The 27,515-nt window shown below is 38.2% G+C and overlaps 1 protein-coding gene across 4 annotated transcripts in view; it reads right to left on the bottom strand.

Annotated features, from left to right (window-relative positions):
• Window positions 1–27,515, bottom strand: part of ldb2a (LIM domain binding 2a) — a 93,157-nt gene that overhangs the window by 2,514 nt on the left and 63,128 nt on the right. The window contains exons 4-8 of one of the 4 annotated variants that reach the window (XM_075481906.1): window positions 20,749–20,871; window positions 14,614–14,697; window positions 8,938–9,061; window positions 6,959–7,012; window positions 6,121–6,257 (exon numbers count right to left, since the gene is read on the bottom strand). In XM_075481906.1, the coding sequence (XP_075338021.1) occupies window positions 6,121–6,257; window positions 6,959–7,012; window positions 8,938–9,061; window positions 14,614–14,697; window positions 20,749–20,871 (522 nt within the window). Of the gene's footprint in view, window positions 1–6,120; window positions 6,271–6,958; window positions 7,013–8,937; window positions 9,062–14,613; window positions 14,698–20,748; window positions 20,872–27,515 lie in introns of all 4 variants that reach the window. The other 3 variants (XM_075481907.1, XM_075481904.1, XM_075481905.1) reach the window with 3 other exon arrangements.

Here is a 27,515-nt window from a genome sequence, read left to right as displayed (position 1 = left end):
ATGGGGCTTTAAAGTCCTATCATATTTTTATCTGAAAGGGTGCCAGCCAATCGGCTGTACGATAGGGGGTGTGAATTCTCCTGCTTCTATGCAGACCCCCTGCTTGCAATGGAATGACAGCATGTGTGTGTATGTGTTTCAGTATCCAGTGAACCCATTCGCATGGTTGAGTCCTCGTTGAAGTTCCCTGTGCAAATGAAACCTTCCCATACAGAGTGGATTCCCCCGGTGCTCTGTACTCACCCCAATCAATACTCATCATGTAAGACATATTTCACAGAGATGGCCCTCTCACAGCGGGTCATGGAAGGGAAGACGAGGGATTTATCCATTATCTACTGATATCTAGACTGTGACTTATGAGATGTGAAGAAATCCTGACGGAGAGGGATACCCCCTGTAAGGGCTTGTGTTTAGTCATGTTTTTAAATTCCTCCGCACAAATAATCACTGGAGTGTAATTTGTAGATTCAAACATTGATCAATAAGCTCTGAGTCATGACTGTATTTATTTGTATCTCTTCCCCCTTTGCTGGCGACCACTAGCGCCACCCATCGTAATCTGTGGAGAAGCTGTAGAGTTAAATGGAGCGCACGCTTCACTGGCGATGTGTGTCAACGCTGCCTGGCTCGAGAGATCTTCCCTCCTCAGCCATCTCCTCCTCAACTACCACACAGGCACACGCACTGGCACACGAGCCCAGATAATCCTACTGTACAATCACATCCTCGCACACATTCACACACACCTGAACTCAAACGAGGACAAAGGCACGTGAATGCAGATAAAGCCTGTATGCGTCGCTCAAGACAAACACAAGCTTAAGCACTCACGCAGCAGCTCACAAAATCACGCATCACAGAACAAACACTCAACAAGCCCCGACGTAATCACACAAATAAAACGATGCAACTTGGCACAGGACAAACTCCCCATCCAAAACTCAGAGCACAAACACACTTTGATGGGAAAGCTCCAATGAGGAGAGGCAGTTCATGCATCCAAGCTATCCCCAAACCCCCCCAGCGGCCACTTCTACACCCCTCTATGCCTTAATCAGGCTAATTAATTTAGGTGAGCTTTTTTACTAAATGACAATATCCACACTGATTTGTCAATTTGCATAGTTAATTAAGTCATTAGCTAAAAATGTAGTGATTGCCAACAAGCCTTGCATTCACCATCTGTTCCTGTGAGGAGGCCTGTCAACCTACCTCTGGCCAATTTTCGGCAGTCCCCCCCCCCCCACCCCCCCCCCACCCCACCCCACCCCTCTGAAAAAATCCCTCTGACGATAACAGCTGGTGACTAGTCTGAGACTGGGGAGCACTAATTGTGAGCTAATTAATACTGTCTACTTGTCTACTCATCTTGTTAAGAGTTAGCTTTCGCACTAGCTGAGTGGTGAGGATTTGAATGGGCCGACACAGTGAAGAACGCCTCCCAGCTCCCCTGATTCACTCAGCGGCGTCATTAGCATATTTTCACAGAGATTAGCAGAGAGGAGCGTGGGGGGACATGTTTGCTCCTCTGGGCTCCAAAACAACAAGTGGGAATTTAGTGGGACTGTGATGACACGAGCGTCCATCAAAGCAGGTGAACGCATACAGGTGCTTGTCTGTACTTGATTATCAATAATGTGATCACCTCACAATTACAGACAATTTAAAAAAAGGACACAACTTAGAGAATGTTGCAAAGATTTCCAGCATAGCACATTCACTTGCCTAGTATTACTGTGACTAAAATGGATGTAGCAAGTTGTTGCTTCAACAAATTTGGTAGACCTACTGACCTAATCATTTTTTTTAAAACAACAGCAGAGTCACTGCCATATTGCTATACTGCAAGCCTTTTATTTGGGGAAGGGGAAGTGTTTTAAATCTTATTTTGGCAAACATGGAGACCAGTGTTGCACAGAAATATAAACCTAATATCGGTTTACTTCATTTAGACTTAGACAGCAAACAGTATAACATCAGCTGATATTAGTGGACGATTTTATCTGGTGTGTCCTGGTTGTGTTGCATTGACTGAAACTGACAAGATCTATATACATTTAATATTGTTGTCAAAAAAAGAAATCTGTTGGGCCACAAAAGCACTAAGCAGTAATTGAATTGATAATAGTTTTCTTTAAACAAATCATATTTTTACTGTATATGAAAGATAACAATAAAAAATTTTTAATATATATTTACATGAAAGATTTATGCTCATTAAAAGCTTAAGTAATGAATGATCACATTAAAGGAAAACTACATGACATTATCTTTAACATCCATATTGACATCGGCCCAGAAGTATTTTCCTAATATACTGTTTTTAAATTTCTCTCAATGTCCCAACATTGCTCAGTTTGTCCCTTTAGTTGTGGAGCTGTTTCTGACTACTGAGATTAAATTCAAGGTGGGAGTTTCAAAAACAGACAAACAGTAATAGTTTAAAATTTTCTAACCATCAACAAATCTCATGAAAAGACCAAAACCAATAGTAAGAAACGCTTGCATTTCAATAGGCCTTTGTGCTGCCTTTATTGCTCGAGCCAAATAATTTGCTAACCCATTTCTCAGTAATTCCAAGTAAACAGTACATTTGTTGGGAATTATTTTCTGTAGCAGATTGACACACATTTGGTGCTTTAGTGAGTATATTCAGCCATCTGTGTGTTAATTGAACTGAAAGAATTCTCAATCAGGTTGTGGATACAGGGCCAATACTTGTCACTTTATTTGACTATGAAACAAGACTAACATCTGTGATTATTGTCAGTGAAAATGATCATCTCAGTCTTCGTAATATTATATTCCAGTGTAAAGTGAGTTCAAGTTTTAATGGTTTAATAAGTGATTATCCCCAAATTCCCAATTCTTCTTCTATATTTCATGGACAGATGATAGTAAGTGTCAGGCTTAGAGTTTGAATACAATCAATGTTTATTCTACAAGATGTAATCTGATTGCATTCACACTACTGAGATAAAAAATTGAATTTCTGACCTGCTGGGAGAGGCAACTAATGTTCCACGTGTTAACCACTAGAGGTCACTGTTGCTCATTGCAAGAACCCCCCACCACCACCTTCATACCCCTATGCCTCTTCTCCTCCAGCCGCTGGTAACCCCCCCCCCCCCCCCCTTCCCGTTGCGAGGGTCCACTCCTTATTGTTATTAGGCTCACGTAGGCATGTGTTCAGCCACAAACGAACAACTTCTCAGACAAAGACAGCAGGCGTACAACATATGTAACCAGCATGTTACCAGCCACGCTGTCCGTCTTTAAGAGGTGTGTGAGTGCACAACATGAGTGGTATGGCTGGTGTGTGGGTGGGAAGGTGGTGGTGTGGAGGAAAGAGGGGGCTATGATGATGTAGAGAGTGTGCATGTGAAAGTGGAAGGAGCGGTGGGGGGGTGGAGGGTGGAGGGTGTATACAGATATCGGTGATAATGAGAGCTGGCACAGAGCCACGCTGCCTTCTTGAGAGAAAACAATTTGCGCGTGCTGTGTGTATATGTGTGTGAGACGTACATTATGTACATGTGAGACTGAGGGAAGGAGGAAGAAGAACAGAGGAAGGGCAAATTTTTTTTTTTTTAAACAAGATGACAAGACAGCTAACTACAGGGGAGAATATGTGTGGAGGTGACTCACAGTGTTCAAAACTGCAATTAGAAAAACAAGGAAATAACAATAATAATAATCCCACCATTGTGATATTTAAAATAAGAGAAACAAGGTAACCAGAGTAGCCAGGATTGTGATTCCTCAACCAAATTTGATGTAGAGCTTCTGCCATGTCCCTACATGTTCAGACACCACAGATCTTCTTTGAATAAACCTTTTAGTGGTAATGTTTTGGCTACCTAAACGACTTAGCTATGGTCTGAAAAAGCTACCGATCTTAGTGAAATATTTAAGAGATTCAAGTAACCACAATTGTTCTTTAACCTAAATGATTTCCATGTGTGGTCATTACAAACGGTGCCTACTACATTACCAAAGACATTTCCAACAAACACAAAGTCATTATAGGTCTTCTTTTAAAACAAATTAACAGTATATGCACATCATTTCTGGGAAACTGGGCAGCTCCACTGAACACAGTGTATGGAATGGCATTAATACCCTTAAATTTCCCATTAAGCTGAATTAGTACCTGTGTACAAGATGAACACACATTAACGTCAACCAGCGACACTTTACATTCGGTATCGGTGCACTTTTTGCAGCACCGAAATGATCTGTGTTCAAAAACGGTGGAGTGTTGCAGCAGCAACGCTATAGAACAGAAAATTGGATGCTGTGGAGTAGATGTAATACACCATGTGTATAATGAGCCGCGTATGGAGTAAAAGTAGAGCCTCTGCAGACAACACACTCACAATGGCATTGAATCCTCAAGGGGAGTACCAGTCATGTGATGCAGTACTCAGCTGTTTAAGAGCCCGTTTAACCTTTAAGTATGTCAAGTGCTTTTATGGAGACATGTCACCAAGTCAGGCACCTCAACCCTAAAACACTGGATGTAGAAATGTAAGATTAGATGTTTGTAAAAACTTGTATGAAGCCTCACATTTGCTGGTTAGATAATAAGAAGTTAGTTATTAAAAATGTCTACTACTGACATAAGATAATTAAACAGTTCGCTTGAATAGATTCATGTAAAACTTACCGATTCAAAGGTAGAAATGGTGCAGAATATGGTACTTGTTTTTGGAACCTTTTTTCAAGTAGTAAAAGTAAAAATATTCTTGGTGCTTCTAAAATTATTCTAATTTGCAGAAACTTCTTACTTATTTTCTTATAGTAGCTTTGAAGTTTACTGCTCAGCTGCTTTGTCACAATACTTTGCATAAAATGATGAAAACAAAAATCGGTTCTCCCTCCCAACTCATAACTTTTGGACATGCATGGAAAATGTTGTTTCTGCAATCAAAGGTATTTTATGAAGGATTAATTTTGATTTTTCTTACAATTAACCAAGGATTTAGTAGAAAAGAAAAGGAAGTCAAAATAAAGACAGAAAAAGAGTGCAAATGCTTATCATAGTTGGACTCTAAGACGAGTCTTACGCTTGGGAGGCAGATATATTTTTCCCTCTTCCCCAATGACTCTACTCACAAGAACCACGTTACTTGTTATTAATCGAGCACAATAGAAGGACGCTTTTTTTGGGGGTCAGCATTTAACAATGAAGGAAGAGCTGCGTCATTAACGGCTGCAGAAGGTTAACTAGCAATAAGCAGCTGTCGAGCTGTTTCCTCTGCACTGAAAATAAACATGAATGTATGTGACGAGTTGTGAATGAGTTGTCAGTTGCAAATGTCCCAGATCAGGTGGACTCTTAAACTCATCAAGAACTCTAACAATCACCACCTGTATGACCAAAAAACAAGCTTAAGATGAACACATATACAGAGCTTGTCCTTGATTTGTTTCACGGATTTCACAAGAGCACGCTACAGTCACCTGCAATTTGAGCCTCCTGTTGGGCTGTTGTGAGTTTAGTGCCTTGCTTAAGGCCTGGAAATTTTCCGTATGGGGGCTGTAAGAGGGCAGAGTGTCACTTTCCCCACCCACATTTTCCCATTTGCTCCTGGGATTCGAACATTCTTTTTTCAAACCTTCAGGCTATGGCCACTTGGTTGAGCAGCGGGGTCAACTGGGTCTTTTTAAACACATATTCTGGGAAGCTTGAAGATTACTCTGAGAAACACAGAGAGAACATTTAGAAGGGAGCTCCAATACTTCGTCATAATACTACCTGCAGCAAAGTGGCAGAGGAACAGTTTTATTCATTTTATTTAAATATATATGCTTTTGTAGAATTTGCGTCTTTGATCATTTCTAATGTCGTTTGTGTCACTCTGTGAAATTTTACATATTTTCTTTTGCTTTCACACAAGTCCCTGGAGCCCTCTTTGTCTCACCACATGGGCTTGAGTTGCTTTTCTATCCACTCCTCCCGGGGCTTTTTCTTTCATTTGTGCAAATAAATTAAAACTAATAGCTGCAATACCAATAGGAATTTCTCCTGCTTTTTTGTAACCTTGCAAACATGCAATTTGAGATACAGAAAATAATAAAAGAGGAGGCAAACCGAGTGGAGCTGATGCTTACAGGTACCTGACTGGAGAGGCTGAAGTTGGTGGCGGGACTGCGCTTCTTGCTGCCGGTGGTGCCCGCGCTGCTGTTGGCGCTGCTGGCTGAGTTCTTCCGTTTCCTCCTCTTCGTGGTTGTCTGTCGGGCAGGCTCAGCTTTGGCGCGACCAGCAAAGAGAAACAGAGGCAATGCCAAGAACATAATGCATACAGACAAGGACAAGGTGTAGGGGTGTGTGCAGTGTGTGTTTGTGAAGTTATATAGTCGACATCCAGACTAGAAAAAAACCCAAGTAAAGAAAACATGCAGATGCAATTGTTCAAAAGGCCTGTATACATGCATGCGAGCACACAGAACACACACAGACATGTTACACAGATAAGAGCCACTATACTACAACGATCCATGCTTTGTTATCTTCTGAGGAGAAACCACACAAGCGTTAACATCTCCCAAGACATGCATTGGTAAGAAAGAACCCCCGTTTCATTTCCATAAATGCTCAACTCTGATGTTCAACGTAATGTTCTTCAAAAGCAGAAAAGGGTCTCTGCTGAGGCAGAAAACACAGGTCTTTGTGTTGTTAAATGTAATTGTATGCTCTTTCCATTCTTGAACATTTGTTTAATTTCTATTGCTTTAAATTACTGAGCGTGGGTGATTTATAGTTTTAATAACTATGTTATAGCCAGGTCTCAACGTGCATTAAATATATGCAAACTAATCTATAAACATGCAGTTGAGCATCCATGATAAACATGCACATAAAAATGTATTTCAATCCATTCCAGTGAGCACCAGAATACTCCTTTGTTTTTTAGACTTTGGACAATCGACAGTGTAAGAGAGAAGATACCTTTTTTGTGATTTGTGGGAAATATTTCAGTTTTGAAGTTCTGTGGGTGTCCAGCTGAAACCGGAGCCAAAATCAGTTTTATTTTTGCTCAGGTGGTTGAATAAGTTCTTCAAAAATTTATGACAGAATGAGATCAGAGACGACAACAGATAGAAAGGGAGAGAAATAATATGCAGATGCTACTTAACAGAAGTGGGTAACTTATACTGTGCGTGCCTCCTGACGATACCATTGAATCACAAGTGAAATCGTTCATTTTAAAAAGATATAAATCACTGACACAGGTTAAATAGAGATCTGAGTGTTTCCAGTTTTTACAAAAGAATTTGTGTAGTGCATCATTTATGAATACAAGACTTTGCAGATCCTGCCAACATTTGTTAGAAAACATTATTCCTTTTAATCTCAAGAGACGCAAGAAAACACAGCCGTGATCTTCAAACAGATGCTTGAAAATGAAATACTTTTTTCAAGGTTCTTTCTAATCACACCAAGGGAGATACTCTCATACTCAGTTATTAAAATGAGAGACTCTTGATACAAAACAAAAACTGAAACTATAAATCAGAACCAAAACAATAAAGGGAATTTTATCAGTATCTCTTCTCGCTTGATTCCTGACTTTGACAGACGTGTGTGCAAAAGAGCGAGCCTATTGTGACAGACAATCATGTCTGTTATCCCACTGGTTTCCTCCAATGCAGGGCCGGTGACGCACTGAAATCACTTCCATTTCCACCAAAAGGACTTATCAGAGCATAAATGCACCAGTGGCTTCCTTCCTGGCTAAATCCCAACCAGTTTCCAAGCTGGAGAAGAATTGCAGGAAAAGGAATAACACACCACCAATAAGGAAAACCTTAATTTCAGCTTAACTGCAAAACAAATCAGGCAACTGCAGTGTCAAAATATAGATAGATGGCATAAAACAATCTTTTTTCAAAGGGTCAAACACACACAAGAGCCCTGACTTCAAGAAAGACATATAAAAAGTATTTAAAAGTTACCACATGACAACTTAGGGAACCAAAGCCAGCACTCCCACATAAACATATAAAGAGCAGCACATTATATCAAACTATACCACACAGTTATGATAATGCTGTGTCACTCATAGAGGATTTCATATCGGGTTCTTATTCCATGAGCAAAAATAACGATCTGTACCGTCAGGAGTCTTTTTCATATTCATAAAATGTTCTCCATGTTTTTTTCTTCTCTTTCTGTTTTTTCTTTTCTTTGAAGAATGACGCTGACGCTGGGGAGCCACTGGCATGGGGAGCTGCATCTACCAGTTTGATTACACCCCGCACTCTTAATTAAAGTTACACAGGTCTGAGTCAAAGGCTTTTTGACTGGTGTTGGTTTTTAAAGACATCTCGTCACGCCTCGCTAAGCATTGCTGTAATTTGCAGCCACTCCGAAGTGTCCAAAAAAAGCCCAGCTTACTCTCTCTCCGGCTTAAGAATTCGGAGCCAATTTAAGCCTGGCACTTTTCAGAAACCCCCTTACAAACATCAATCACAGTCGGTTGAGAGGCCCGTTAAGATTGTCTGGGTTGAGATTCAAGCGGCAACCCTGAATTCTGATTATTTCATATACCTGACAGGCAAAACATATTTGAGGGATTAAGAGGTATAATGGCAAATTTGTGAACATAAATGATGCAATGAAAACACCTTCTGAGTGAAAATATTCATATTCCTGCAGTGAGTGACGGGCTAGTATTAAAAACTGCTTAAAGGTAACAGTAGAAGGAACACTTTGCTTTTACTTATGAAGCTGCTATCCAAACAGTTTTTGATGCTGTGTGGGACAACATCTTTGAGTTTGTTTTTATTGTATTAACTGTTCAGAAAAGCAGATTTCTTCTGAAATCTGCCCACCTCTCCTGAAAGAAACAGCTCTTTCAGCCCACCTGATCTGTGGGAGTTCTGGCTTTCACTGCAAAACATCTCCTTTAAGTACTGGGTAGTTACCTGGTGGAGCTACCATCCTCTGCCATTTTTGGAACAGACATGTCTTGAGACAGTCCCGGGGGCTGAGGTTGTAGGTCTTGTGCCTCGACATGAGCTCCTGCATGGGCTCCAGGATGACACACAACTGCAGACACAACAGCACAAACTATAAGTTTCAGTTAAAGCAGATTTATTGCTGAGAGAGCAGCATCCTTCTCACTGCCTCTGCTCTGAATACAGAGTTTGTTGCTCAGTTAACCACACACAGACTGACTTTGAGGGATTAATTAGGAGGTAAATCTGGTTTTCATATTTGCATAGTAACAAACCTTTAAAAAACATGCTCACTAAAACAAAGAAGCAAAAGTGGAGAGAAAGATACATTTTAATATAAGCAGACTTGCGGAGCTTCAACAAAATGTGCATTATAGAAATATTCATAAACACAAAATATTGTCTGGCTATTCTCGTTTTAGCAAAAGCTAACGCAGAGAACAAGTCCTTGTTTCCCACACTGTGTTACCACAGTGTTCTTCTGTTAAAAGACCTTAGGTACAGTATTCAGTCTGGAGAAAACTGTAAATCTGCAGTGACAAGAACCAGGGGTCAGCCTGTCATCCTAAATACATCAGGATTAGCTTATCCAGATAAGATCTGGATGACATTACAAGCTGGTCAGCCCGCCTTGTTCTGTAGCATACTACAGAATTGGAGCCACAGGCCAGGCATAGGCCTGTTTACAATGAAAACATCACAGGGCAACTCAGGGATCAAACTCCAGGCAACACGTCCAGTTTCACTTTAATATGTTATGTAAAAAAAATACCAATAAACTTTGTGTTGTTTAATTAAGAGAACTTAATGCTGAGTAAACTCAGCCTCCAATACAAAAAAGCTACATCCCAGAGGGCAACAGGTTAAAATGCATACCGTATACTGTGATTATACCATCAGCTTTTTTCTGCTTGTCATTCCTCTTTACTTTACTTCAAACATAAAAGCAAAAACAAAACAAGGAGAGCAGCAGTAGGAGCATTTGTAGAAAATAGCTTTGAACAACCAAAATGTATGTTGTGTAACAAAGTGGGCAGTATCCAAAATGTATTTGGGGGTGGGTCTTTGTGGGTACTTAGCAGGAGTCAGACTCCATCACTGGGCTTCAAATCTGTCTCCTATTAACTGCAAATGTTGGCTTTTTTGAGCAATGCAGAGTCCATTACTGTAACTATGACTACAAGCTTTTTAAGTTCTCCTGGTGTTTAATGCGTGCCACTAAAGGGGTTGCAGCGTCTCTAAAAGGCCTCAGAAAAGTACATTTGTCAAGATCCCTCTTTTGTTAAGTATCTGGACTTTTTCATTTCAGAAGCAGCCGGTTATCACTGATGCAGGTGTGGTGTTGACTGGATTTCTTTGTTGGCGTTGTTTGAAAGATCCTGAACTTGTCTTATAAAGTAAAACAGATGTTCTGCTGAATCTGACAACAACTACATTTCAAATTTATATCATAATGCTGTTGTTTCTCCAAGTTTAAGAAGAAAAAATATGTTCTGATCTCATACCTGCATCTGCACAATGACACCAATTTGTCAGTGTTGGCAGAATGCAGCTGCTCAGCTTGGCTTTTAAATGACCTGAAAAAGTGTGAACACACAATTCTTGTCTTGTCATTTCTTCAATGACTCCCTTTCCATTTCCAGAATGGTTTTAAGGTTTTATTGCTTACTTTTAATGTTTTTTTAAGAGATTAGTACCATCTTATTGAACAGATCTTCACATCCAAAACCCCGTAGGAGAACTGCAGTCAACCAGCCAGTTACTCTTAGACGTTCTGAGATCCAAACTGAAACTCAGAGATGATCAAGTTTTGAATTAGCTGCCTCAAACAGTTTCTCTCAATATAATCACCACTCAAGACTTTAGCCATATTCAGATCGCTGTTAAAGTTCATACTCTGTTAAAGTTCATATTCTGTTAAAGTCTCACATCGACACCTTGGCATTCGACTTGAGGATGAAACCCAGATAGATCATTCTGAGCTACTGTATTTTATTGTAATGTATTCCTACTTCTCGTAATTTTATATTTGATCATCTCTTACTGACTTATTATTTTAGATGTAAGCTTATTGGACTCTTAATGATTTTGGTCAACTTTGTTATTTTTAGAAATACTCCATCAACATGAACAACGATATAGCTTCAGTGTGGTTTAGTGTTGGCATCAAAAAGCTGGATTCAACACAAATAGAAGTGTTCTGTGTTGAAATAAATGAATGATTAAGGCTGTATAACGATGACAGTCAATTACAAAAACGCATAAGTTAACTGTCAGTAGCTGTGCAATCAATTAAACTTACAATTCATAAGAAGTTCAGCTTTCCTTTGCAGTCATGAACCTTTGCCACTCCCTAAAGTTCAAACTCACTTGAACCCAGGCTGTGGCATGTTTTGTTCAGCGCCCTTGTTTCCTGTTTTCCTTTCTCTTTTTTCTTTTTTGCCAGTGTATTTAGTCTATTTTTTTTAAATATTATGGTCTGCATATTACTTTTATCTGTCATATTTTACAATCTTAATCTGTTCTTTCGTGCTCAGGGACTACAGGTGGAAATTAGCAAATGTTGCCACAACCTGGCACAAGGCATCTCTTCTCTCACAATTAATGCTTTCGTGCATTGTCCCTGTTTTAAATAAATAAATAAATGAAATGAATGAATGAGCTAAAGCCGAGAAGATGGAAAGAAGGCTTTGGTCGAGAGCTTGGTTTCAAGGAATCTAACGAGGGACAACAAATACAGATTAATATCTAACACAATGTTTCCCAAATCAATGAATCATCATGTTCAGGGATTATGATGCCATTATATTGCGTAAAATGAGTGTGGGTAATGATTTTCACTGCTGTTAAGCAGCCATAACTGCCGCCTAGAAATTTACACTGAACAGTAGCTCTCTGTATGAATATTGAATCAACCTGTCCACCCACTGTTTAGGATATACACCATCACTCTGCTTTCTCTAGTTCTAATTCCTATAGCTGCTCGATAGTTTTGTCAAATCAGCTGGATATTTGCTGCAAAAAGAAAGAGTGACTTCAGCCACTTCAGCTTCAAAACTACTGTGTGATTAATATTTAAAAATGGCCACGTAGTTGTGTTTTTCCAATCAGATTATAAGGTGAGGTCTAAACTGCTGCAGTGACAGTACGCGTGGGTCTACTAGGTTGCTCAAGGGCACTCTCATAGTGATTACAGAGAGAAAGGAGACTGTTAATCATTCACTGCATGTTCAAATGATCTCATTTGACCTTCAGCTTCGCACCACTCCTACTTTTCTGATGTCAGTTCTAATCAACGTGTTATTCCCATCTCCAGTTGGTCTGTAAAAAGGAAATGGGAAAAAGAAAACTATAGAAAACCTTTAGAGGAGATATGTATTGTGAACAGGACACTAAGTGGTATTTGCACAACAGCTTTGGGCTTTTATACAACTCGTTTGACGACATCAGGAGGCCTTGTAGAAATCAAGGGCGTACACTATGTTTTAAACTAGCTGTTCTATCGTAGACTCCGCTGCAAACACCAACTTACCCTATGTAAACATAGAAATGTGAGTTGCTTTTCCCTTTTTGAGGACAGATGTGTTTCGAAGCCATGCCACTGGAGTTAAAGTGAACATCCCTGTTGCAGACTAATCCAGTGTTCACCTCTGATAGTTCCCTCCTGACATAGTAATATCCCTGCCCAGCTCAGCCAACAAGCCCTGGCTCTCTGCCTGAAAACAAGGGCTATTTTCAGGCTGAATAGAAGGAAGCAAGCAGTTCCAATACATGGAAAGGCTTAGATACTATAAATGAAAAAAAAAAAGAGTGTTTGTTTAAGTGTGAGAGAAAGGCCGGTTGTATCCCCTCAGCCAGGAAACCGTCAGTCTCTTTTGAAAGGACTAATAAATGCTGGGAAAGACCTTTTCCAATAAGAAGTTACTGCTAGTTTAAGATATATTTTACCTTGACAAGCTTAAATAACCGAGGGAGAAAATATACTTTGCAAAGTGAGCAACTTGTTCAGTAACACTGACTACACAGTAGTGGTTCAAAGCTGAAAATCTAGACCAATCTCAGGCATGAATTTTGGAAACAGAAATTAAACTTTTAACACATCTGTTCTTACTGTTTTCCTCTGTTGAAAAACTAGATTATTTTACCTCTTACAAATCTAAAGAGAATCCGAACAAAACAGTCTAGAAAAGTTGAATTTCTCTACTGAACAGTGAGCAGATTAATCTTCACCTATGCAATGTTTCAAAGGTCAGAAGTTAAAAAGAAGTGGATCACAGCTCAATGGAACGCTGAACCTAAAATCCAGCCATTACTTTCCTGATGTCCCCTAAAGCAAGCAATGTGGCAAATAAACTACTGAAATAATCCATATAGATCTGGGAGGTTTTCACTTTTACTGAAGAGACATAAAACCTCAAACAATTCTCATCAATTTTTTTACAGCATTCAAAACAGAAATACGTCTACGAAAGTCAGCTGATTTCTAATTTTACTACACGCACAACAATTTGAATCTGAGAAATATTTAGGTTTAGAGGCAAAGTGAGTCACACTGAGACACAAGCAGCTCAACCTCTTGTTAAATGAAAGTTGTCAGTAAACAAGGCTGAACAGTGTTCTGTTTCCTGAGCACTGACCATCCGAATCACCAAAATAAAGAGCAGGCAGAAGGGAACCTTTTGTATGTAATTACAGATACTTGAATTATGTGTTTTCACTTTCAGGCACATTAGAGCTGCTTTCTGTAAAGAAAATCATTGTTATAGAAAAACAAAAACAGCCACACTGCTCCCTATCTCCCTCTCTGTGTGCCTTTCTTCACTTGGCTATAATAAGCAGTGGAGGTGCCGTTCTCTGATTCGCGCCATTTCACAATTACGAGTCTCAACAGGGAGCGTTCATTAATGTTATGCAAATTTTCTGTATCCAATTAATTCTTCCCGTTTCTCTCCCGCTCACTCTTGTTCTCCCATTTGGAAATCATAGCTGTCAGTCAACTGAGGTGCTTAAAAAGACAAACAGAACCCTGTGAAATAATCACTAATGTATTCAGCCAGCTTATACTTCCCATTTCCATAAATGATATTCATGCGGTCAGGTTAAGAATATGCTCATGTATAGAGTAAAGCAGAAATAAGAACTCATTTTTTGTAATGCACAAGTAGAAACATCCAAGAGTCACAAAACACACATTCACTGCACGTGAATAAAAGCAAAAGCTTAAAATTCTCTTTTTAAAAAAAAGGAAACATAAGAATATTCAAGCAAACAAGTAGACAAAGCAGAAAACAATGTCTGAGAATCACAACAAACTTATGCATTCAAGCACCTGCCTAAAAAACATGGCATCTTCATTGCAAAGCATGTAATATAATCAAACCGTGGGCCGCATTAAACAGGAAAAAGCATGATTAGTCTACATAATAAAAACAATGTTATGCTATCCAGACACACAAGTTAGTTTGCCATTATGAGTAACATGAATTAATGTGTCTAAAAATTGGCAAAAGTGGCTCCTCTGTGTGCATCAAATGTGAGGAGATGAAAACAAAAGCAAATGCAGAATGACAGCCGTAGACGAGTGTGTGCTCGTTGTCAGTCAAGTAGCACGCACACACGCACAGTCACGCACGGCGCACTTACCCTGAGGTAGTTGAGGGTGAAGTTGGTCAAGCCCATGCGAGTGATGTTTTTGGACAGTTGTTCCAGCACCTGAGGGTCTTGTGCCTAAAGTCAGCAGCAGAAAAATTAAAATAAAGAAGTTATGTGTGTGTGTGAACGGAAACGTTTTAATCTTTCATCTAACACTCCTGCCAATTGGGTAGCTAATCACAGACAGAATCAAAATGTTCACACATTTCTGTCATTACATGGTTTTTTTTTCTACCATAACTAGATTCGATGACATTGCTGACATCAAATCCAGCTGAAAGATGATATTAAATAAATAATGACAAGTTACTGAAAACTGTAATAAGAAATCTGCAGGTATTTGCAGGCATTGAGCGCTCTACTCTCATGAAGCGTACATTAACACTCAAGTGATCCAGTGAATTGGGGAGAACTATCCAATAATTACACCTCTGTGATTATACAGAATGTGAAGAAGTGAAGGATATATTTTCAATAATAGCAAAGCAAAGAAAAAAAGAAAAAAGGCCAAGTTGGCAATTATAGGGATGCATCTGAAGACACGTGATTATTCACCGAGCTTGTTTGCAGCTCCACAAATACGCATTCACATCATAAAAAGCTGTAGGTATTGACAGAGCAAAACATAGCCCAGACTGAGCAGAAGCAGCAAGCACACTTGCATTCACTGCCTCATGAAAAATGCATGAATCTATCTCCAGTCGCATCTCTGTGTGGAGAAAGTCAAGAGGGACGCGAGAGAGTCCTTTTGTACCGTCAGCAGACCAACATGAGTGACGGGAGAATTGAACTAGTGTGCATTATTTGGCAGCCTATGGGTCACAGTCTGAATGACTTTACTCATCAAGTAGAATTAGGATTAACGTAATGTACGCACATTTTCTTGGCGCCACCAGCGCTGTGATGTATTAACAATTTGTGCAGTAACCTGAGTAAATACTGACACACATGGAACAGGCACGGCACGGCAAACCACAAACATATTCAGAATTTTAGATGCAGGGCCGTGGTTCAAATACAAAGTTTAAACGATGAAGACAGTGTCAGTGCCATCTACAGCATGTGCTTCAAATTAAATGTGAGAGAAGCAAAGCCACCGCTAAGCAGAGGTGCAACTGAATCGACTCGTATAAATAACTCAAAGGTACCTCTGTGTAGTTAACCATCTATACGTAAAGAACTTATAATAAGTTGACCAAATCATTTATCAAACTATCTATAAATATAAAAATCACAGGGACAGCTAAGAAAAGCAAACAGCTTCAGAACATTTTTAGCCTTACTTCTCCTTGGTTAAGATTCGGAAAATATTATTTTAACTGGTAACACTGCTGTGTATTTTCTTGATGTGTAATTATTGTTGTTATTTAAACAAAATATCTGATTATTTTTCCATTGCAGCAGCACAGTTCAGCTTCAGAAATGAACTGTACAGTTCTATTCTCTACTTTATATCCCTACACAATTTGCTGAGTAAAAAAAACATGAAGTGCATGTAGTGTATACATGTTAATGTTTCTGTGTAAATTGTATTGCCATTGGTGCAATAAACACCCGTTAGATGCATTTTTGTTGCATTATTTGTGTGTATTTCAACCAGTCAGAACATTGGTTTTAAGTAAAGACATTTAACCATTTATTGAATGTAAAGTAAATTATCTAATGGCAGATAAAAGGTATATCAAGTAAGTACATAAAGGATGTAAAATTATTTGATAAAATCAAAAAAGACATGTTGCAGCCCAAGTCTTTCGTGGAGTTTGATCCTCAAACAGTAACAAATAACCTGTGAATGAACCGCAGCGCAGCTGATTGACATCACTGAATCAGAGACCAATTACCAGTTAGGATTTGGTGAGAAAATATACTTTACCAAGAAATGAACACAATATATGTGCATTTATCAATATCCCTCTTACAGACACATATACACCCTTTTCTAACATCAGCTGGTATGCGATTCTGTTAGCATTGCTTAATTAAATGTGAGAAATTACAACTTTATCGACTACATTGTTATTCTGGGATCAGGATCAACCACAGTCAAACAGGGTTTTTCAGTTTCGCACACCAGTCCTTTGTGTGAGAAACATACTTTTATACGTTTGTACTTTTCATGCTAACAGTGCACAGAACTTTCAGATTCAACACATCTTCAACCAGCTACAACATGAAAGCAATGTTCTGATAAATACAACAACTACAATGAGAATAAAATAAAAATAATAATATGGCACATTTTCAGGACATACTTTGGTTCTTTAGGTTTAACTATGACGATGGAAATTAAACCTGTCTCAAGTCTTTTAACTGTTTGTTCCTTTGAATGAATGAATGGATACTTTATTTTGAACATGCAATGACAAAATTAAACAAAACCAGAAAATGAAAGAAAAACAAAAGAAAAACAAAGACTAAGACAAACAAATAATATCTAATAACTTAACATGCTCAAAAAGGAGTTAATAAATTATTAACTCACTATTAATAAATAAACATCACTCTTATGTCTTGTTTAAACTTGTCCAATATCCGAAATACAATTAATAACATATATATAATAACATATATTCATATGAACCCAGTAACCAACCAAAATGTATACAATTTTACAAATATTTATGTTGATATGATACACACATATACATATACACATACACACATACATAAACATTAATAAGGGCGAATATTAAGTAATAACTAATTTGAACACAAGTCAAGGATCTATAAATCTTCAACATTTATAACTAAGAGAAACTATAAGAATAATTCTTCAAGGTTAACTTAAAAAGAGTAAAAACATGACAGTTTTGTTAGTGAGAAACAACTTTCTGAAGTCAGCATCTAGTGGGCATTACAAGAACTGCAGCACTCTGCTGTTACCGCCAGTAATGCTTTCCTTTTAAAGATAAAAATATCTAAGCCTGTCCGTCCTCTCCTGTGTTTAATGCACTTGCTATTTGTCCTTGGATTGAATGAATGCAAACAATAAGTTCATGTCCCTTTATCTAACTTTTATTATTATTTTTTTACAATAAGAAGGCTTTTCACACCATGTAGCTGCAGAGCTTGATTATCCTGTATTTCAACAATTGAAAAATATTTGATACACGTGCCATCTCTGACTCCGATTTGATGAGAGATCAAAGCAATTACAGGCCAATTCTTCATACACATCAAAACTATATCAAGAAGAAACTTTCATTCTTTTTTCAAACACCTCACTTCCAAAGCAGCTACATCTGTACGAGAATCTGTAGTTTAAACCTTCCTATCCTGACTCCCATGTGACTATCTGATTTCATTAGCCCAGGCAGCGATCAAAAGAAGGAACTCAAACACAAATCACTGAAGATCGGGCCAGGACCCACAATACCCTACAATATCCTATTCTCCAGGACGTGAACGTGAATACCCAGAGGGGCCAATTTATCGGTGAGGGAAATTTATATTAAGATTTGGCCGAAAAGAAAAGCTGGCTCTTACACCTTTGGGTCCATGAGGGTAGCACAAAATGTTGTGGGAATTAATACTACTTAAATCATCAAGCAAACGAGAGCAGCTGCATGTGCATCAACTACTCATGAAGGAAACTAATGTAAGATAAGTTGTAATTATTGGTTTTATTGTAATAAAACCAACACCTTTACCAAAAACCTTTTAGATATGGAATAATCAGCATTTTGGATTTATATGAAAAAAAACAAAAAACGTTCTTCTTCACTGGAATGCAATGATTCATAAATCATTTAGTCCCTTGATCTGGAATACAGAACAAATACTTGAATATTCAAAGTGATTTGATCTTTTTTTTATTATATACCCTTATTCTGCATTTGATGCCAGTTGTACAGAAACAAAAAAATTGGGAGAGAAGCATGTTTACCACTGTGTTCCGTCAGTTCCATGAGTGTTTGGGAACTGAGGAAACAAATTGCTGTCATCTATGTCATTAGGGAAAATATTTCCTATTTGTGCTTGATAAATGCAGCAGCTTGAGAGTTTGAGACCTATTTGTTGTTTTCCGTCTCATGGTGTGTACTATGTTTTCCGTGGGTGAAAGGTTGGACTGCAGGCAGGCCAGGTTAACACCTTTGTTACAGAGCCACGCTGTGGTAAAAGATGCAAAAATGTGGCGCGGATCTTTTGTGCCTGATAATGATTAAGTAAATCCTTTGCATTTTCCTATAGGGCACATTTGCAATTTATTCAAATAAACATCATGTATATGCTTGCCTCAGTAGTTCTGTAATATAGTATGAAAATCAACCTTTGTTCATGCTGTTTTTAGTTTTTCTCTATTATAAATGCATAAAAAAAGAAGAAGATTTTCATTATTTTGCACCTCTAAATACTGCAGTATGTCTTTTTTTAAGAACCACGTTAGAAAATTACGTTAGAATTTCTGTGAATACAAAATGTCATTTAAAAAAGCTTTAAAAATATACTATGAAGTAGCTACAGCAACAACAAAAGAGAAAATATAATTATAATTCAAACAAAATATAGATTTTTTTTCTAGACAGTGCTTATTACACCTAGATACACAAAAGATATATACGTAAAATAAAACATTAGAAAAAGCATATAATATCATTGTTCTATAATCACATTGAATGCAGCATAATCTATCTAGTGTAATCAACATCACTGGAAGATGCAGCTTGCTGACACTCCCTTGAGTGTTATTGGTGAGTTGCAGTTGTTTTATTCATGTGATGAGCAGTGTGTATATAGAATTATATATGTATATAGATAGATACAGCAGCTAAGAAATAGCCCCAGTAATGCGGTTCTGTATTGATATGCTAATAAGCCGTATGCTAATGCTAATTAGTCATATGCTAATTACCTTAAACTGAACACAGCTGCCAGTGCAGATATAAAAGAGCAGAGCTTGGAATTTAAGTGTAGTCGGTAACCCCGTACAAATCAATAAAGAAATGCTGCTTGAGATCAGATTGGGGCATTCCTAGCATGTGGTTTGACATTGTCTTGCTGAAATAAGTAAGGCTTTCACTGAGTTTAACTTTGTCTGGTTGGCAGCATATGCTGCCTCTGTAACATTTTGATATGACGGTACCTTTACAGTTTTGAACTGTACCTACAGTATGTCGTGCACATTCATGCAACCCCATATGATCACAGAAGCTGGCTCCAGTATGTTACTGCTCATCTCAGCTTTGTTGAAATATGTTGCTGCCATACAAATCAAATTAAGCATAGACATATTTTAGAGATATTTTGTCCACTAATATTCAAAATAAATGGGAAATTTAAATTATCTAGAAGACACGGAGACAGCTACAGTAGTTAATACACAATTTCTTTTCCAATTCTAATCTTAATGCAAATAAAACTAATCAGAAAAAAGAGAATTAGAGTAGTTCATATAAAATTAAACTTTTTTTTAGAGAAAACAACAGTGACATTTGAGTTCTCTTTGTGTATTAAAGTTTATGCAGCTGCAACATATTGTAACCATATTCTAATCAGACACGTTCATTGTTAAGAGTTACCGTAATGTTACCTTGAAAGATTGTTTTCAATGCTTTATAGACCTCAGCATCTATCTGTGCATGAGACTGACAGAAATGCCATTGCATTTATGTAAAGATGTCTGTGCATGTCTGAAAGAGGTTTAAGAGAGTTTTGCAACCCTTGGGTCTTTCAAATGTATAAAAGCACTATTGTAAAGCACTGGAAGCCAGCATGAATATATATATATATATATATATATATATATATAATATATATAACTTGGCTTTGTTTATTTCTTCTCTAACAGCAGTGCTGCATTGTGCACTTTCACTTTAAATTCTGCTGAAAACAGAGAACCTTCTGCTCTCTCCAAAGCTCCTGTGACTGAATGTGTGTTACATTTAGTGGAATTAAGCAGATTATTCATTCGACCTTGTTTTTTTTTTTCCTTTTCTTTTTTCAAACAAGGGTTCTTTTTTTATCCTCTGAGGTCTTTGATGTCTGCAAATAAATTGGTTTGCAAAAATCCGTCCAAAACAGCTTTATTGGCTTCTAAATTTCACAAGACGCTAGTATGATAAAGAATCTACATTTAAAGCAGGGAGATGTAGGTTTTGTGTCGCGTGCTAATGATGTCACACTTACGTGCATGGCCAGGATACTGCGGGGGATGAGCTCTCGGTACTGCCGGATGGTAAAGTGCCAGGTCTTGATCCTCATCAGGTCATCAAAGGCAAACTCCAGTATCATACGGCCCTCTGTACAAACCTAGACAAAGACCACATATTAATGTTAGTTCACAGTTCTTCCCAGTAATCTTTAATCGGCTGGCAGGCAGCTGCCAGGGAATTTGAACACAGACAAAAAAGAAATCAGAGTTTATTGATCTGGCATGAGTTTAATAAAAAAAAAAAAAAAAATTTAAATGCTGGAAGAGCTTTATCTCATTTCTGTAATTTGTTCAAGGACTTGTAGCTTTTATGCTCCCAATATTAACTCGATCCTAAGGACTCTTAACCATTTAGCTATTTCTAGAATGCGAAAATAAATGTAATCTGGAGACGGGTGTGTTTACGCCAGAGACAAAAGAACTTCAGGTCAAAGAGAGTTGCCAATTAGGAGGAGACGGAGAGAGACAGAGCTGGGGAAACAGTGAGGGGAAAAAATATTTTTTTTCGCCCCCTTAGCTGAATCCAGCGCTTGCCGGGACTCTTGCGCTTCTCTCGTATTGTGTTGCTGTGACAACGGGGCGAGAGAGAAATGGAGAGACAGACAGAGAGAGGGGGAGAAAAAAAATCAGCTGATTAGTTGGCATGGCAACAGCAAAGATGTAATCCCACCAGACACACTCTAATCAATGCCCCCAGCGCAGATGGTCTCCTGAGGATCAACAAGAAAGAGGCTAGCGGCCATACTGAACCCCCACCCCCAAACCCCTTCATCCCACCACCACAGCCCTCCCCCTCCTCACCCATATCTCCCCAATTCCCATCCAACTACCTCTGCTGATCACGTGCCTACACACTCGGTTTCAACTGCTCCAAAAACCCTGAATGCAAAACCATTTCTGTGCTGTCGACTGGAAATGTGGACACTGTGCAATGTTCTCACTCTTTGTGCAACTGAGATTCAAATATGAATCACTCAGAAAAAGTTTAGTTCTGCAATCAACTATTCCATAGCAGACTATAACATGTCACCCACTATTAAAGAAAGTCTATTATATAGGATCTTCATTGTATTCCTCATTGTGGAAGAACTAAATCCAATACTTTATCTCATATCAATTACAATTCCTACTGTGTTATTATCATTGTATGTTTATACTATATACAGAGAGTTTTTAAATCTTTATCTCATATTTCATGGCACTGTGTTAAGATTGCATTTCTATCATCATTGTCGTACTGATACTGCATGTGGTGCGTTTACACTGTAGATTTCAATATATTATCAAATATACTGCAATTATTACTCATATTTACAAGAACAATAATATTAATACTGTTTATTTAGACAATTTCCACCACTTGGCTGGTGTCTGTGTTGCTGTAACTTTCCCCTCAGAATATTTCCTTTGGTAATTAATACAAGTTATAATAATAAAATCAATACTAAATGAGTAACCTGAAACAAACCAGTGCTGAGGGCTTGTCTGTGCAAGGCAATTGTGGATTAGATTGAGGTTTGATGGACAATGAAAATGCTATTTATTTTATCATTTGATATGATCCTATTCGTAAAGTGTAATATATTTTGTATTTTGTCCATACAAAATACAAGTCTCAGGACTCAGAGCGGAAGGAAGGATAAAGCATTGATTGTAACCTCTGAAAATAAAACCACCTTGTTTTACAAAAAAACTTGTAAATTTTCTAGATCAAATAAGCCATTTAAAACCATCGCAAGTTGGAAAATGTCAGAAGGCTTAACACTTGATCTTAGCTTTCTCTGCCACTTAACACTTTACAGATGTATAGGACAGCAACACAATTTCTATGCATTAAAAGTTTTAAAATTCAGTATTAAAAGGATTACACCACATATTTGCATTTGAATTTTAAGTAGGAACCTTGTAATTAATTCACAAGAACTTAAACTGTAATTGAATTGTAAAAAGAAATGTATATACTGCAACTTTGGTGTTTTTCTTTTCTTCCTTTGAATGGAAATGCATCATTGTAATTATGTAGTGGAGGATTTTTCTTCCCCCTGGCAGCTAAAACCTATTAAAAGACCAAATATAAAGGCATGAAAAACAAGTAATTCTTTACATCATTCGTGAAAGTGTGCTTTTTGTAGATTCATGCTATTTACCCACCAGCTGTGAAATAACTTAAATTGTGTTTACTAGTGAGCCCGTGTCTTGTGATGCTGCTTTCCAGGTCTCTTGCCCACAGTGAAACAACAATGCACTATTGATTCGCGGTTCCATAGTGCAAACTGTGTCCTTAGCATTGCGTCGACTATTAGTCCCGTTTGTCTCTGCAGGCTTTCTGCTTCTGAAGAAATTGGTAAATTGCCTAAATCAGTACCAGACTAAAAAAAATAAATAAATAAAAAAATCACTTTAATTGCCAAGTACTAAATGCAGGAATTTGTCTTAGTGGCACTGATGCAGAGACAAAAAAAGTGGTCAGGACTGCCCCCCCCCCCCAGATTCCAGTTTAGATTCAATCATACAACCTATTTATCTCTCCATAGTGATAGTCAGTTGGTTAAACCTGATATTTCTCACAATGGCTGTAACCATTATTTTTAGCTAAATAGTGTTCCCTCATGAAAACTAAAAGGAAGAAAATCCCATTGAATTAGAAAGTGTTCCATTAAATGGTAGAGCCCCTCACAGAGAGTCCCCATTGATTTAAGAGCAGGGTCATAAATCTTCCACACAACGGGGCTGAGATCAGGGGATCTCTGTCTCAAAAGAGCAAGAAAGAATAACAGTGTCCTGCTGCTAAGACACTATTCAATACTGTACCTCAACCTGACAATCAATTAATAGAGGAGTAAAAGGTCATTAAATTGATTATTATGAGCATTCATCTATACTTTTGGTGAATATAAACAGGATCAGAGTTGACTTAATATCCTCAGTTAGAGCAACAAAGTGCGTACAGTAGATGTGTTATAACCCTGCAGCTTAGCAGTTTGTATTAATAAGAGCAATGGTGCCAGAACATATCAAGTTTTTTTTAGTATGAGCTGTTATTACGGTGCGTTACTTCACATATATGTTGAGTTTGGGCTCAAAAATGATCAGACCATTATCAGAAAATAAAAATAAAAGATTACTGCCTGCTGCTTCTCACATGAGTGTCTGCCAGATTTATTATTTGTCTTTTTAGTTATTTGAACATTTTTGGGATTATGGATCAACATCTTATATAACATAATGATTGATTACAAGAAGCAAGTATGTTACAAGACAATTGTCGTACAGTGGTGGATCTTGTTAACAGCTCATATGAATTTTTAAATCAACGGAAATGTCTAATTTGAATAAACATGATATGGCTGTACTGCAAAGTGAGAGCAGCATGTCACTGAGATGTTTCAGTGTTCTTGCTGTAAGAGGGCAGAGCAGTCTTTGTTGATTTGTCCCCTCTTTCTCACCCCATGTTTTGTGACTGCATCCACTGTGTTCTGCTGAAAAAGGTCAACGTGTAATCAATGTCACGAACCCTTTCCAGAAATGTACACAGGCGAGTGTAATCTGGCAAAATAGCTCAATTAGCACACGTCGAGTTCAAATGACAAGGAGATAACAAAAAGCACAGAAAAAACAATGTTAAACTCAACTGGACTTAGTGAGCATTAAAAGGAACACAAAGAACTACAGGTCTCTTAAAGTGAACTCTGGTCCTATTTAATGTATACTCATGTATGCCGTGCATTAGATATTAATTGCAACACTAAGCATTAACTTATCATTCTGCTTAATATGACAGGTATACATCACAGTTAGGGTCGTCTGTTCAGAAAAGAGGTTGACTAACTGAACTCTGAACATGGAATAATATAATACAAAAAAAATAATAAAATAAAATTGTATCTATAAATATTGGAAAAGAACAGTACAAACACGTTGGTTATTTCACACCACTCAATAAAAACACTCATTGAATTAAATCCACTTGAGCTGAGATCAGTGTGTCACAAACTCGCCTTTTGCTCTTTGCTCGCTTCCCAGCATGCACAAACGCCAGCTGGGCACCGGTAACAAGGACCGAGCCCTCTGCGCTGACACACACCGGTCAGGGAAACCAAGGCCTGCTGGGGACTAAATAGAAGTGTTGGGATACTGGGGGCGGCTGGCAGGTTGGGAGCATTTGCTCAAATTGGCACCCTGTGCTACCTTGTCAACACCTCTCGGCCTTGTGAGCCCCACACCTGGAGAACACCACCCACTCTTCGTACCACTCTGGCACCATCCCTTCGTTAGACCGCAGCATCCGGACATATAAGGAACGACATGAATAAAAAGGAAGAAAGAGCATAACCTGCTCTTAACGCCTTAAAAAGTAGCATCAGTATCATTTTAACCATAAAAAGGATATTTGGTTTGCTGCAGTCAGCGAACATGAACTACAGCCAAACTCATACATGAGTCTGCCAATAACACCCTATCACTGATGTCTCTGTATTTACGTTTATGTTGTCCATTTTCCGACAGCATTATGCAGAAAAAGGTTGAGGTTTGGTTGGTTGTTGTTTTTAACAAAGTCTGTGAAAGTGACTCTAAACAATAATCTCAGTACACATTGCAGCACAGCAGATGGTAGTGTGCAGTGGGTTTATGATACTGTTTGTATTACTTATGAGGTCTATGGCTCAAAGGTTCATGTAAAACTTACCAAGAATTTTCATTTCTCAATACATCACTGACACCCTCTATCTCTAAAGTATTTACAAAGAATATTAGCTGATATTTTAAATATAAACTGCATGAAAATATTTTACACTTTTCAAAAATGCTTCATCATACAACTCCCTTGTACAATTTTGTTGAGGGTTTAAGTTACATCCAAGTGTAAGAAATAAGCAATGAACATCAAAAATATCATAAATGTAGCGTCTCAGCTGATGGTTTTCACAGCAACACTAAAGTCGTTCTGGAAAACAATCAGAAACTATGAATGTCACAGCAAACAATAGACCAAAAATCGATTTGAAGAAGTAACCTTATAATATATCTAAACCAATCTCATATGGTGGTAAAGCCAAATTTTACTCAGTAGAACTAATATTAAAGCCTTAGTATACAGCCAACAAACAAAAAATAAAATACCACTATGCAGTTCAGCCACTGTGCAAACAGCTTTCCCAATAACTCTAAAACAAGCCTCTGCTTTGTTCTTCCAGATAACTCCAGCTAACTATTGAGTTTATTTGATACCTGTTGGATTCACTGGGGCACATCTGTGTTTTGGGGGCACGGCCACGAGTGAGCCACTATGTCATCGGTTTGAGTTTGCAGCCAAGGGCATTCATTGTATGTCATTTTCTATTTACAATAAAATAAATTAAACTAATTTCAGCTTTCCCAGATTTCAACGATTACAACTGTTACAACTGATTTTGAAAGATGTTCAAAACTACAAAAATAACACAACTTTTAATAAACCAGGATAATTCTTTAAATATGGGGCAGAATCAGACGTTTTGAAAGACACAGAGACGGGAGCAGAAAGAGACAGAAAAAGGGAGAGAGGAAGGCAGAGCAAGAGCGAGAGTTGGGAGCTGGGGATGATTTCTCTAGGGATGAAGGATGCGGGTGTGTGTGTCTAAGTGTGTGTGTCGAGTGTAGCGGGGGAGGAGGGAGAGGGGAGAATGAGCGAGCGAGTCAGGGAGGAGGATGAGCGAGGGGGGAGGAGGGGTGGTGGTTGAGGAAAGCGAGGCGAGGCAGAGCTGATTGAGATTCGGGCCTCCAGAGCTGCAGGCTCGCTGCTGCTGCTGCTGCTGGGAGCTCAGACTGAACACGCTCAGTTATTGGAATTTTTTTTTTTTCTAATGAATTAATTCTTCTCATCCAATTTAGGTGAAGATGAAAAGAGAGCAGTGCTGCAAGCATCAAATTTAGCTTTTTGTTGACCAGGCCTGGCCTACTCTGTTTCCATTCTGTACGGTTAATATCTGACACTTGTTATATATTATGGCCCTTTTTTTTTTTTTTTGTTCCGTCTGCTGCTTTTGAAAAGCCTTGTTTACAAAAACCCAATAACAGCAACATGAAAAGACATTTCCTGCATGTAATATCTGAGACATTTCACACTCATTTACTAACACAATAATAAAAAGAGCCCCCTAAACCTATCTACACCCACCAACACATTCGCAAATGCCCTACCCCCACCCGACAAAAAACACCTTTCTACCAAAGAATAAAGGCGAGCTGGAGCTCTCTGAGCTTCTAATGGTGCAAAGAAACTAACATTTCGACACCACTGTGTATTCATCAGAGTCAAGGTGGAGACTGAATCAAGGCTGGCAATTATAGTCAACCTACAGCAGGTGTGCATAAACTATTGGACAAATAGTTAAACCTGGTTACAAGCCTCTTAAGGCAGCCAATAGAAGGGCGTGGCTTAGCATTATAGACATCCACATACTACACTTCCTAAACCATTTGACACAAAGAAACAAATATCCTTCAAAATTACAAAAGCTAAAGATAAGAGTGACAAATACGACATCTTTAAAATGTGATATCGCATGAGGACATGATGAACCATGCCATTCACTGATGATGGCAGGTCAACAACATCAGCAAAACTACCAAATCCAACCTTTCTCCAAAAGAATATACAAATATGAACACCTGGCACGTGAAGCATTAAAGAAAAGAAGAAAAATTCAATTCTTAATAAATAACAAAGGGATTCACAGTATTCATAGTATGGATCCAATAT

The sequence above is a fragment of the Odontesthes bonariensis genome, chromosome 13 (genome assembly GCF_027942865.1).
Source record: "Odontesthes bonariensis isolate fOdoBon6 chromosome 13, fOdoBon6.hap1, whole genome shotgun sequence".
Lineage (NCBI taxonomy): Eukaryota > Metazoa > Chordata > Actinopteri > Atheriniformes > Atherinopsidae > Odontesthes > Odontesthes bonariensis.
This window is presented reverse-complemented; position numbering and strand designations above follow the sequence as displayed.